The 12,788-nt window shown below is 36.8% G+C and overlaps 1 protein-coding gene and 1 non-coding gene across 5 annotated transcripts in view; one reads left to right on the top strand and one right to left on the bottom strand.

The window, feature by feature from the left end:
* HBS1L (HBS1 like translational GTPase) overlaps positions 1-12,788 on the bottom strand; it is a 92,860-nt gene that overhangs the window by 33,298 nt on the left and 46,774 nt on the right. For all 4 annotated transcript variants that reach the window (XM_054490908.2, XM_054490910.2, XM_054490909.2 and 1 more), the window contains 3 exons: positions 6,021-6,129; positions 653-912; positions 34-199 (listed from right to left, as the gene is read on the bottom strand). In XM_054490908.2, the coding sequence (XP_054346883.2) occupies positions 34-199; positions 653-912; positions 6,021-6,129 (535 nt within the window). The remainder of the gene's footprint in view (positions 1-33; positions 200-652; positions 913-6,020; positions 6,130-12,788) is intronic.
* Positions 5,908-5,980, top strand: LOC134739799 (small nucleolar RNA SNORD19). Its single transcript, XR_010126845.1, has one exon. It is a non-coding gene; the product is annotated as a small nucleolar RNA SNORD19 (small nucleolar RNA).

Genomic DNA, 12,788 nt, shown 5'->3' on the forward strand with positions numbered 1-12,788 from the left:
TTCAAACTGAAAATTTTGAAATATAGTGACTACCTTTCCCTTTCTTCGCCAGTTTCATCCAAGACCCATGCATATGCAAACGAAGCTTTGCCAGCCTTTTTAGACTCCTGTTCATACTTATGCATAGTTCTTTTGTTTATATTACCCAGAAGATAAAGCATATGGCCCATCAGAGTACTTTTCCCAGCATCAACATGACCTAAAGAAAATTGATTCAGGATTAATACCAGGTACATTTTCAGATGTTCACACTGAGGCATTGCATAAATGTGTAATTCAATATTTCATGTCAGTGGTTTACAGTAATACCAGTATTTATCAAATGACAGTTAAAACATCTAATAGAAAAAAAAGAGCATGTCTCTTTACAGCGGGGGGGGGAATTTCTCAGATTTTTGGAAATTAAAATTGTCAACAAAACACGCCAATTTCAAAATGTCCACAAAATGAAAAATCCCACAATCAAGTGTAATGACCTCTTTGGTAACTTGGCATTATCTCTCCCCAGGTGACTAGAAAGCATTATGAGGCTGTGCCTCCTCTCTCTCTGTCCATTCCACCCATGGAGAAACTCAGAGTTTCCATGCTGCCACCAGACATGGGCAGGCTAAGGCATGGCTGGCTGACGATCCAGAGGGACAAAGAGCATTACCAATGACCACTAAGTTGAGTAGCTGCTTCCCTCCTTGCCGCTTCTCCAGTTCCGCCTTCACATCTATTTGCTGCCTCAGCTTGCCAGACTTTTTCACCGGTGCTGGGGTTGAACTCTGCTCTTCTGATGCTTGAATCGTTTGGGGTGGATTAGCAGATTTAGAAGCAGTCTCAAGAACATCGGAAGAAGCAATGGCATCTTGAATGGGCGGTCCTTTTTGAGGTGTGTGGAAACTATGACCATTTTCTTCAGACGATACTCTACAGAAGGCAGATAGGAAAAAAGTATTTTAAACCAACTCTATTGATGTCCTACAATGTCAGAAGGGCAGAGAAGCTGTTTCTTCATAATCCTTTATGCTCCAGACCAAAAATAGTCTCTGCTAAGTAGCTAAAGTCTGTTAAGGTGGAAATGATAAGTAGCTAGACTCAAACCACACAAATACAACCGTGGAAGATCCCACGCAAAAAACAGTGTACCAAAAATGAAGATAAGAAGAAAATATGTTGAAAAATAACTGAAATTCAAAATCAAGCCCACAGCCTTGGCCATATAATCCATCCTATCAAAATCAATGGTATAAAGGAGATATTTTGTAAAAATGGCACCAAATATATTACTGGAGATGAATTAGTACTAAAATATAGTTTTACTTCAACTCATCCTTCCAACATGATAGACTTATGATCTTTTTTACTCAAACACTACCCTGAGGGGAGATATCTCTAAATGACTACAGTTCATAAACATTTTTGACAGTGGAGCTTTAATTCATTAATTCAACAAACACTTGATTTATTAAAAACTACAACATATACTAGGGACTGATGTCAAAAAGAAAATGACACAGAAATTAAGAAGTTAACTACCACTCTCAAAAGATTACAATCTAGTGAAGAACTCACATATATAAAGGAGAAACAAGACTGCCCAGCTTAACCTATTCTCTCCTTGACAAAAGTAAACACTGATCTTAGTTCTTCATGAGCTCGTTGACACTCCACATAGAAATTAGTACCAGTGCAACTCTGTGAATAGCTATAAGGAATGTGACCTAATAATCAGACTATGTATGATATGCGTCACTTTCCTTTAACAACTATGGATAAACAGAATTAGGACAAAGAGCAGGTTAAATTGGAAGTTATTAAGAATGAAACCAATTATATCCAACTCTATGTGGAGCTGGCAGAGAAACTACATATAGAAAGCAGTTTATAATAATCATTTAAGATTGTAGCATGATGGATATGTGTAAGCACATCTATTTTCTTCTTGCCTATTATAACAAAAAATACATTGGTTTTTCCCTGTCAGGGCATTTTTACATGCCCAACATTAGCCCTTCACAATATGCCTCAGGAAAAGAGTCACAATAGTTATATTTGCAACTTTATTAAAAGCCACATATACATTCTCATTTTATTTTGCTTTTTCAAATCTCCACTAACCAATTTAGGTGTTCATTTTTGAGCACTGCTTAGACAGATGTACTTCATCTTAAACTAGTAGGTAAAAACAGTAATACGCAGAAAATGTTCCCATACTTTTAAAGGATTCTAACAAGCTAAATTAAGTGAAATCAGACTATACTTTGCAAATATTTGTTTGAATGACCACAGCTAGTTCTAAAACCAAAACTTGACAATTCTGTACTTAGAAGAATTTTAAAAGCCCCACAAATTATAATACAAGTGATCTACTATGACTAGACATAGGCTCTGGTTTGGATCAGTCCTGGGAGAAATCACAATCTCGGGCCCCAGACCTTTTTGTTTTTAGCTGCAAAACATTTTCTTCAGAGGCAAGCTTACATTAAATTCAATAAGGAAAACAGATCAAAGCAGACAGCTATGGTGGACAGCATGGGCAGGGGCTTGAAGCTCAGCTCCCCCACCAAATCCAGGCAGCCCTCAGAGGGGTTGCCAGAATAGGAAGGGCTTCACAAAACAGGGCTGACTTGATCATTTCATTTGTAATTCAATAACATGAAAGGTTTGTTTTCCTCTGGCTTTCAGGATAGCATTTCCATTTTAGTAAATCTTTTTTTTTTTTTTTTTTTTTTTTTTTGAGATGGAGTCTCACTCTATCACCCAGGCTGGAGCGCAATGGTGCGATCTCAGCTCACTGCAGCCTCTGCCTCCCAGGTTCCAGCGATTCTCCTGCCTCAGCCTACCAAGTAGCTGGGATTACAGGCGCTGCCCACCACACCCGGCTAATTTTTGTATTTTTAGTAGAGACAGGGTTTCACCATGTTGGCCAGGCTGGTATCGAACTCCTGACCCCAAGTAATCCACCTGCCGCGGCCTCCCAAAGTGCTGGGATTACAGGCGTGAGCCACTGTACCCGGCCCTTTTTAAGTAAATCTTAGGTAAACTGTAAATTAATTCACTAAAATTCTACAGTGTTAGTGGGAAATGACCAAAGTAATTAGAAAAGTATTCCAGGTAAGTCTGCCCTTAGTAAAAAAAACTTCTGCATATTATGAAATAAAAGTCAATGTTTTAAGATTGGAAAAATATCTAAGATAAGGTCTAAAAATGACCATTTGGATTTCAGGCCTATAATTAATTACTGACTGATATGAATGAAAGAATAAGTTGGTTGAATTTTTTTCAGGTGCTTTCTGGTATGATTTTGTAAGCTTTTTTTCTTTCTTCCTTTCTTTCTTTCTTTTTTTTTTGAGATGGTCTCGCTCTCGCTGTGTTGCCCAGGCTGGAGCGCAGTGGTACAATATCGGCTCACTGCAGTCTTGGCCTCCCAGGTTCAAATGATCCCACCTCAGCCTCTTAAGTAGCTGGGACCACAGGCATGCACCACCATACCCAGCTAATTTTTTTTTTTTTTTTTTTTTTTTTTTGGTAGAGATGGGGTAATCTCAATATATTGCCCGAGCTGGTCTTGAACTCTTAGGATCAAGTGATGCTCCCACCTCAGCTTCCTAAAGTGCTGGAATTACAGTCACGAGCCACAACACCCACCCTGTACACTTATCTAATATTATAAAATGACTAGTCTTTTTTTTTCTCTAAACTACCTTTCTAAAAGTAAACTATACATGAATCTAGTGGTTTAATCTTTCTTCTTGAGTTAAATACTTAGAAGCGAATAACTGAGATTTAAGAGGTTAAAAGAATATTTCTTCTATATGCAATGTTCCATTTCTACTTACATGCACTTACTTGCATCTACTATTTTTAATATTATTAAAGAAAAAGAAAGTTTGCTGTTTCAGTTCCTTCCAAGCAATGCATTATGCATTATCCTTTTTTTTTTTTTCTCTTCCAAATAGAGACAGGATCTCACTCTGTCGACCAGGCTGGAATGCAATGGCAGGATCATAGCTCCCTCGAACTCCTGGGCTCAAGCAACCCTCCTGCCTCAGCCTTCCAATGTGTTGGTATCACAACCATGGGCCACTGCACCCAGCCATATCCTTTTTAAAATAAGACACCACTGAGAATCACACTACGTAGAAACCTATGATGCTGAAATCTTGACTCAAAAGTGTTTCCCTGTGTTTCTATATGCTTTCTTAAGACTAACCCAGAATAGGCTAAGTGCTATCCCTATCATAAATCTCAAAAAAATCCTGTAATAGTGCAACTTGGTTGGCCTTGAGCACTATTAAGCATTTCTGAGTATTTCGATCTACAACTGCAGACCTTTCACATTCTAATGACTTCTCCCATAGAGCCACATCAAAATGTTGCCTCATGCGTGTATTTTTTATCTTTATGTTATTTGCAAGTTTATTTTTAAAATAATACGTATTTCTCCAAGGATTCTGAGAAATAAATATTTAATAACTATTCTGTAAAAGGAATACAGTGATGAACATTAACAGTCCCTGGCCTCACAAAGAATATAGTCATAAAATTCTGAAAGGCCTGCATTGTACTTACAGAGTTTTCAAAAATTATGCACATTATTTATTGATACATTTATTACCCATTATCTTTATAATTATTCATTTAGATACCTATGCATTTACTTCTAATATAATACATTAATTTGGGTTCATTTGCATGTTAAGACTTCTGAAAAATCTTTTGCACTAAGATTATAAAATCCTTAGAACAATAAATTGTGTATTCTATTTATTTCCTCTCTCTCTCTCCATGCAAAAATCCCATAACAGAATTAAATGGCACTCAAGAATAAGGACAAAAAGGGCAATTATAATTCTGACAACTCAATCCCAATTCAGAAGGAAAAAAGGCATACATGAAGCTTTTTGAGACTGAATCAGAATTCTAAATTATTTTAATAGGCTAAAGTTACTCATGATAAAAATTAACTTTTTCATTCATCCAATCATTCAATTAATGTATACTGAATGCCCACTATGTCCTAGATAAGGAGTCCTTTCCTTCATTGACTTTGAAATCTAGTGAATAAAGTCTTGTTTCTATGAAGTCCAAAAATTGAACCAGGTGATAAACATTCTTCCCAACCAAAATTCATGATACCTCACTAGTTTAGACAAAAGAATATTGTAAGGAAAAAAAAAATAAGGTTCCTGGGTTTATATTTTTTAAAAAATATAACTTGGGAAAAGAGAAAAAAAGAAAAAAAGTATATATATAAAAATTTATTGTTTATAGTAAAAACCTATTGTTTATATTTGATAACAATGTTTATCATTTTGGCAGACAAAATACATATAATTTATAAGTAACAGATTTATTGAACAACTGAAAATTCTGAAAAATTTTAGAGTTTAAAAATTAATGGCTTTAAAGCAACTCACTCCCCTTGTCTATAAAAACTCCTGGAAGGATTCTAGAGACTGGGATAAGAACAAACAAGTGCTACCAAGGTATGGTGTATTTCCATTTTTCACTATATATTTGAAATTGTACGTATGTTTCATATCATATGTCTTTGCTACAATGGTCCTATTTATGTCTTTGCTACAATGGTCCAATTTATTCAATATGAAAATCCGAAGAGTTTAAAAATATTTTAGTTATTAAAAAATTCAATTAATGATTCCATGATTCGGGGACTCACTCCAAAATCTGGTTACCTCTGCCACCTAGTGGTATAAGAATTCCCTATCTCACAGTGCTAGGTTTCACAAAATCATAGGGTTTTTTATGTTAAAGTAGCTATAAAATATTTATGTAAGAAAACTGACAGTAAGGTAGAGTAAGTAATACACACAAGATAAGGCCAGAATCAAGCCTAATTTCTCATTTTGTCTCTTTGTACTATGTTATACTGAGGATATATGATACTTCAGTGCTAATGATATATTATGCAAAATTGAAACAGTCTGTTTCTTACAGACTAATAGGAGGCAACACTGATTTCAAAAACGTGGGGGTGGGGGTGGGGATGAGGGAGGTACTCAAAGTCTTACCCAGGCACTTCAAATCCCATAGTTTGCTTCTTTCCAGATACAGTCATTTTAGCAACTTTTGGCACAATTTCAGATTCACTTCGCGATGTCTGGGAATCTACTGGTTTTCCTAGTTAAGGAGTAAAATATAAAAGGCCAATTAATTTCTTTAGTAATATAAAGAAATCTATTACGTAGTATTTTAAATTATAGATTATGATAACTTTCACATAATTAATGTCTTTATAAACACATTATCTTATCTCTAAAAAAATTTAGTAAGATATTAATGCTGAAAGAAATTCTGTCACTTTAATCTAGGAAATCCCCTATTGTCAGGACTCTCCTATGCTTAACCTCCACCAAATCTCTTCCTAATCTTGAACTGACTGTTAAGTTTCAGTATTAAGAGGTCACAAGGTAGTTTCTGCACTGAGCCTTGTTCTGACATTATACCTAGACCCTATACCTCCCTTTCCTACCACACCCTTTCACAATACTAAAATTGTTTGGTCAGTTAACAGATGGCTAAACTATTTTTAATCCTGTGAGGTTTATGAACTGATGAACAAGTTGAGAGTCTGCTGAATTGTGCTGGAATATAGTATATATTTTACTTGCACACAACACTAGACTTACTAAAATACTGATATCTATAAAGAATCTAGGGAAAGAGGTTAATGTAGAAAAACTGAATTAAGAACATGGGGGAATTAGTCAGGCATGGTGGCACGTGCCTATAGTCCCAGCTACTCAAGAGGCTAAGGTGAGAGAATGGCTTGAGCCCAGGAGTTTAAGGTTGTAGTGAGCTATGATAACACCACTGCACTTCAGCCTGGGTGATAAAGCAAGACTCCATCTCTTAAAAAAAAAAAAAAAAAGAAAAAAAGGTCAGGCGCAGTGGCTCACACCTGTAATCCCAGCACTTTGGGAAGCCAAGGCAGGTGGATCACGAGGTCAGGAGTTCGAGACCAGCCTGACCAACATGGTGAAACCCCTCTCTACTAAAAATACAAAAATAAGCTGGGCATGGTGGTGCACACCTGTAATCCCAGCTACTCAGAAGGCTGAGGCAGGAGAATCGCCTGAACCCGGAAGGTGGAGATTGCAGTGAGCCAAGATTGCGCCACTGCACTCCAGCCTAGGCGACAGAGTGAGACTCCGTCTCCAAAAATAAATAAGTGAATAAATAAATAAAAATAATTAAAAATGGAGGGATGGAGGAGAATAAATTATGAGCTAGATCAAAGTAAGACTTTTTTTTGCATTTGATCCCTACATAATTCATTGAACTTTTAAAAATGTGTCGTTATAATTTTTTAGAAAAAGTACCACCAGGATTGGATCCACATAAAACTATGGAAACTGCATGTGCTACACTGGTAAATACATATACAGAAACCACTAACAATATAAGAAAAGTTAATGTATAAAATTCATTTAAAATGTTTGCTATTTGCCTACTATACACCAGGCACTATGCTGGAAATATGATGGTGAAGAACAGACGTAACACTTGCTCTAAGAGTGATTACATCCTAGCGGGGAAAACATACTAAATGATAAAAAAAGAAGTACAATTAAAATTGTTATTAGTGTTATAAAGAATCCATATATGGTGCCATAAAATTTGATGATAGGGCACATGACTCAGAGAGCTTCTCTAGGAAAGTGAGAATTGGAGCTATGATGGGGAAATTGAATATAAATTATAATAACTAGCACAGAAAGAGCATTCCAAGCAGAAAGAGAAGCTTGTATAATGGTCCTTCCGTAGGAGGAAGCACGGTTCTTCAGAGGGAGTGAGAGCAGAAGGGGAGCTACATGAAGCTGGAGAGATGGGCAGGGCCAGAGAGTGCCGAAGATCCTAATGCTTGCTCTAACAGAGGCGGAAGTTACCAAAATGAGGTAAGCAAAAGAGAGGGGAAAGTGGAAGGGAGAGGAGCGGATGAAGTAAAGGGACATCTGAAAACAAACAGTTTAGGGAAAATTTTGAGATTGGGACACATTAGGAATTTGGACCCAATATTTGAGAGTTCCAAATGACAATGAACGTTAAATAGGCAGTTGAACATGTTGGTTGACCTCAAAGGAGAGGTCTGAGCTGCATCAGCACGTAATTGGTAATTGAAGACATAGATACAGGCAAGACCACCAAGGGAGAGAGCACAGAGCAGGAAGAGAAGTGGTCCTAAGAGACCTTGGAAGAACTCTAGCATTTAATGCCAAGATAATGGACAATATGCCTACAAAAAGGCGAAGGAGAGCCAGGGAGGGTGGTGCCAACGAAGCTAAGGGAAGAGAGTGTTATGCAGTTGGCATTACCAGGATCTAGGGCTCTGGGCCAGTCAACTGAATGAAGACTGAAAACATTCACTGGTGACATGATCACTTTAGATAAAAGTCATTGGTAGAGTTAGCAAGAGCCATTTGAAAAAAGTGAGAAAAGTAAAAGGCAAACTAGGTTAAAAAATATAAGGTGAGAAATGAAGGCATGTTCACTACCTCTCAGCTATAATTTCAAAATCCAAAAGCATTGAAATATTAAAGTTTTGGGTTTTGTTATTTTAATAACTCATTTGGAAGCAAAATCTGACATGGACTGATATGAGGCTATTTATCGATAGCACTTATTGCTCCTACTGAAAGTGACAGCCACACACTTCAGAGCAGAAATGGCAATGCGTCTGATTACAGGGAACTGCTCCACAATTCACTGGGGCTATTATACAGATGGTATGTACATGTTAATGTTTTTCTAAATCCAAAATATTCCAAATTCTGAATCAAATCTGGCCCTAAGGGCTTTAGATAGGGATTACATTTGTATGAAAATGATTCTTTTAAAAAGCTTGTCTGGAAACAGAATAATATGGCAGAATAGCAGTAGAAAGGGGATATGGGATCAAGCTGATAGAAAAGATTAAATGGAGAAGGTTTAGTTGAATAAATTACGAAGAGATCATCAATATTTTAGAGTTTCAGAGAAGGCAGAATGAGATGGAATCCAAAGTACAGGTAGAAACTGAGCTGAGACAGGAGAAACGCTCTTTTATTGCAATAGAAGGCAGCTTTGCATGTTTAGGAACTGCAAAATGAAAATTCCTAATGGATGATTTCTGTTTTCTCCATAATACAGCACCTAGTTATGCTCTGGGACCACCCAAGGAAAGTAAAAAGATTTGCAAAGTGAATAAGGTTTTCAGTAACTGCTGCGCAAAAAGAGAGTAAGTTGAACATTTAAAAAATTAGAGGAATTGTTGGATAGTATTGAGGGCCCATTTAAGATTTGTGATAATGAATTTATAGTGGAACCTATCTGCCTTTGTGTGACTTTCTCTAGCAATGTTCAGCCATTCACAAAAAAGGCACAGAGAAGACATTAACTGCTTCATTAGGAGTTAAGGATCTATCCAACAGGTATAAGAAGAAATTATATGGCATTGAAATTACAAATAATTAAATCTAAGCTGATTTTAAAAAATAAATAAAATGACAAAGGAAGAGTCCTGATGCACTAGGAGAAAGCAGAGGGATCTGTAAGGAAAGAAGGAGAAGAAATCTTAGTAAATTTCTGATGAGAGGTGAAGCTCACCGGAAATAAGGTAGTCAAAGAACTGAAAATCCAGTGTTGGACTTGGTGGTGTTTTTCCATACAGATAGGTCATGAGCTGTGATCATGAAGAGCTTAGGGGGAGAAGAAAAGAGTAAGCCAGCTGCCAAAGTCTCCCATGAGTAAGAAGTGACTGCGAGGCTCTTCACTAGATGACAGCAGTAAGGACTGACAGAAGGCTGGCTCAGCTAAAGACAATAACTTCAAAAGAATAGAAATCAAGGGGGGAAAATGATGAAAGAATGATGGAAAGGAAGGACAGAGCCTCAGGTTTAAGAGGCTATAAATGAAGTAAAGCAAGAAGTAGGAAAAACACTAGGAAAATAGATTGAGAATTATAGAAGGATTGGCTTTGCGTGAAAAAGCAGTTCCTGAAGTTACAGCAAAAGTGGAGGGGAGTGAGAGGTGAGTGAGGAGATAAGGAAGGAGGATACTTAAGAGCATGATGATGATGACGATGATGGGGTATGCGTATGTGCATGCATATGTGTTAGGAACAAGGAGACATCCTGACTGATTAAAACAAGGAAAAGTGGCATGGGGGATTCTGGCCTCTGTCAAAAGAAGAGGGGGGAAAAAACCATACAGCATGAAAATGTCTCAATCCAGCCTTTATGACACTAATTCCAACTTCCTGTTATAGTTCATCTTAGTATCTTCCAACCATTTTGCACGTAAAAAATTTATTGTCCCACTTACCACATTTAGTACACTGAAATACTGAAATTTTGGCTTTTAAAAAAGTAGGTGGGTCATACAATGGCATAAAAGGTCTCTAAGCACACAAAAAAATTACAATGTGATCCTGTAATATTTCTGGGGATGCAATAAATATCATAATACTTTTCTTTTTGATTTTTTTTTCTATAGAACATCAAACTCACGATGTAACATTTCAAAAATGTGGTTATTTAAGTGAAAGTAGACGGGGAAAGTCTAGTATGGATTTGAATACCACCCCATTAAAGCAGTGGTTCTTAAATCTTTATTTTCAGTCAGGTACCCCTTTTAAAAACTAACAAAAACCATGGGGCATTATTCATAGAAAAATGTACCATACATATAAAATTTTGCATGCTATTTCAAGGACATCAATAAGTCCAACTCTAGAACTTTTGAGAGATAACCATGGCTAAGGCTATTTTGGAAATACATTAATTTAAATTAATGATGTTATCCACAGTCAAGGATAAAAACATACATTCAGTAAATTATCCATTGAGCTGTTCTTAACAGCAAGGTGATTTACTTCCACTTACTCAATACATTACAAAGTCCCCCTCATGACTAGCACCATTCTGGAAGGCAGGCAAACTCTACTGACATAAGTCAGAAAGGAACTCATAATTAAAATAGCCAGTCATAGATCAATAACAGATACATATATATAATTAATCAAATCCATATTTTTTAAAATGTAAAATGTTTACTGTGTTCTCCCATCTTCCCCAAACAACTGGAAATTCATTCACCATTTAACAATCCCAAGAAATTGAACACTAAATTTTCAGTAAGTCCCAAAATATGACAGTAAGAAATAAGTACTGGATGAAAAAGAAGGAATCTTTGATTCTGGTCCCTGCCCTACCACTAATTAGCTGTCACCTTACGGCTTAAGCGGTTCATTTAATTTCACTAGCTTCAGTTTCCTCTAAACTTTTCCATGAAGTACGTAAAATTTCCACTTCCTATAATGAGGTGAATTAAACCACTAAGATGTCCTTTAAATCAACTAGCCCACTATGAGATAAAAGTAAAATGCACCATTCCAAAGAAAGACTATTAATGTCCTCCCCTAGGCCTCACAAAACCCACCCACCAAATCATGATCACCCAAAAGATACATATTCTGAAAACTCATATATTCATAATTAGTGTTCAGTCTCTAGAATAGAGAAGAACTAATCATCTGTTAGGTAAAGTTTTCATTCAGACAGAAATAATAGCCACCCAGCTGAAGGGCTACCCAACTGATCAAGTCTAATCTAATTTTATAGACAAAGAAACAAGGGACAAATAAGTGACTTCACCTTAGTGGCAGAGCTTGCACTTAAACCAAATTACCTCGCTGCCTGTCCAGTTGACCTTTCTCATCCTCCAGCTACCTCTGCAGCAAAACATAATTAGAAACTGCCTCCGTCCCCATAATTAGAAACATAATTAGAAACTCTGTCCCCAGTGGTTACCCCTTGAGAAGCTGCTTTCCCCAGGGCTCTCCTGGTTCCTTCCTGCGGCTAAGATCTAAATAGATTCTAGGTTTTCTCTTGAACATGAAATGATGTAGGTCTCTTGTCCTGAAGATTTTTTTTTCAATGTATATTCATTTCTGAAGGATGCAAAGGTAGATCTCTCTCACATCACACAACTGATACAGACTCACTGAATTTAATGAAACCCCTCTGCTTGCATATCCCCAATTTATGCTCTTCTGATTCATTCCTTTGGTCTTTAAGCACACTCATTATCAGAATACTAGCTGTCAGGGGTCAGGAAGTGCCTTACACACGTTCACACAGTCCACAGTACATGACACAGTGCTCTGCCTATAATAAGCCACCAATAAATACAGTTTAACGATTAATCCCTAAGGGTTTAAATTGTGAAACTACAAGGTGACCTCTATTGTCTTTATAAGTTATCTTAGATGGCAATAACCTCCTCAATTTACTCTCTTTACTCACTCACTCCTCGCATTTAATACCAGCTACCTCCCAAAGTTGAGATATAAATTCTAGAAAGCCAACGTGGCACTCTCATATGATCTTCAGCCAGGTGCTTTACATGGTCTTTTACCTTTACACAACCACGCAGAATAGGTATAATTACTCCTACATTTCTTTAGAGAAACTGTGGTTCAGACAGGCTGATCTGCCAGAGGCCATACAACTGTGGCCTGTTACATAGCTAAATTAAAAAAAAAAAAAAGATATGAATTACATGGCGCTATTATCAAAAAGTGTACTCTACACTATTCTGAGAGACAAGTTATAAAAGTTGTTGAGCTGAGATGTAGAGGCAATAAGCAAGAGAAATTCAAAATATGTACCTGAGTAATTCTAGAAGGCTTAACAAATGAAATGAGATTTGACTTGACTGAAAAGTAATAAAGAGGAGGCAAAAATAATATGAGAAAAGGCATATGCAGGGGTCAGTGGGGCAAAAATTCTAAACGTGGG

Source organism: Pongo pygmaeus, chromosome 5 (genome assembly GCF_028885625.2).
Source record: "Pongo pygmaeus isolate AG05252 chromosome 5, NHGRI_mPonPyg2-v2.0_pri, whole genome shotgun sequence".
Lineage (NCBI taxonomy): Eukaryota > Metazoa > Chordata > Mammalia > Primates > Hominidae > Pongo > Pongo pygmaeus.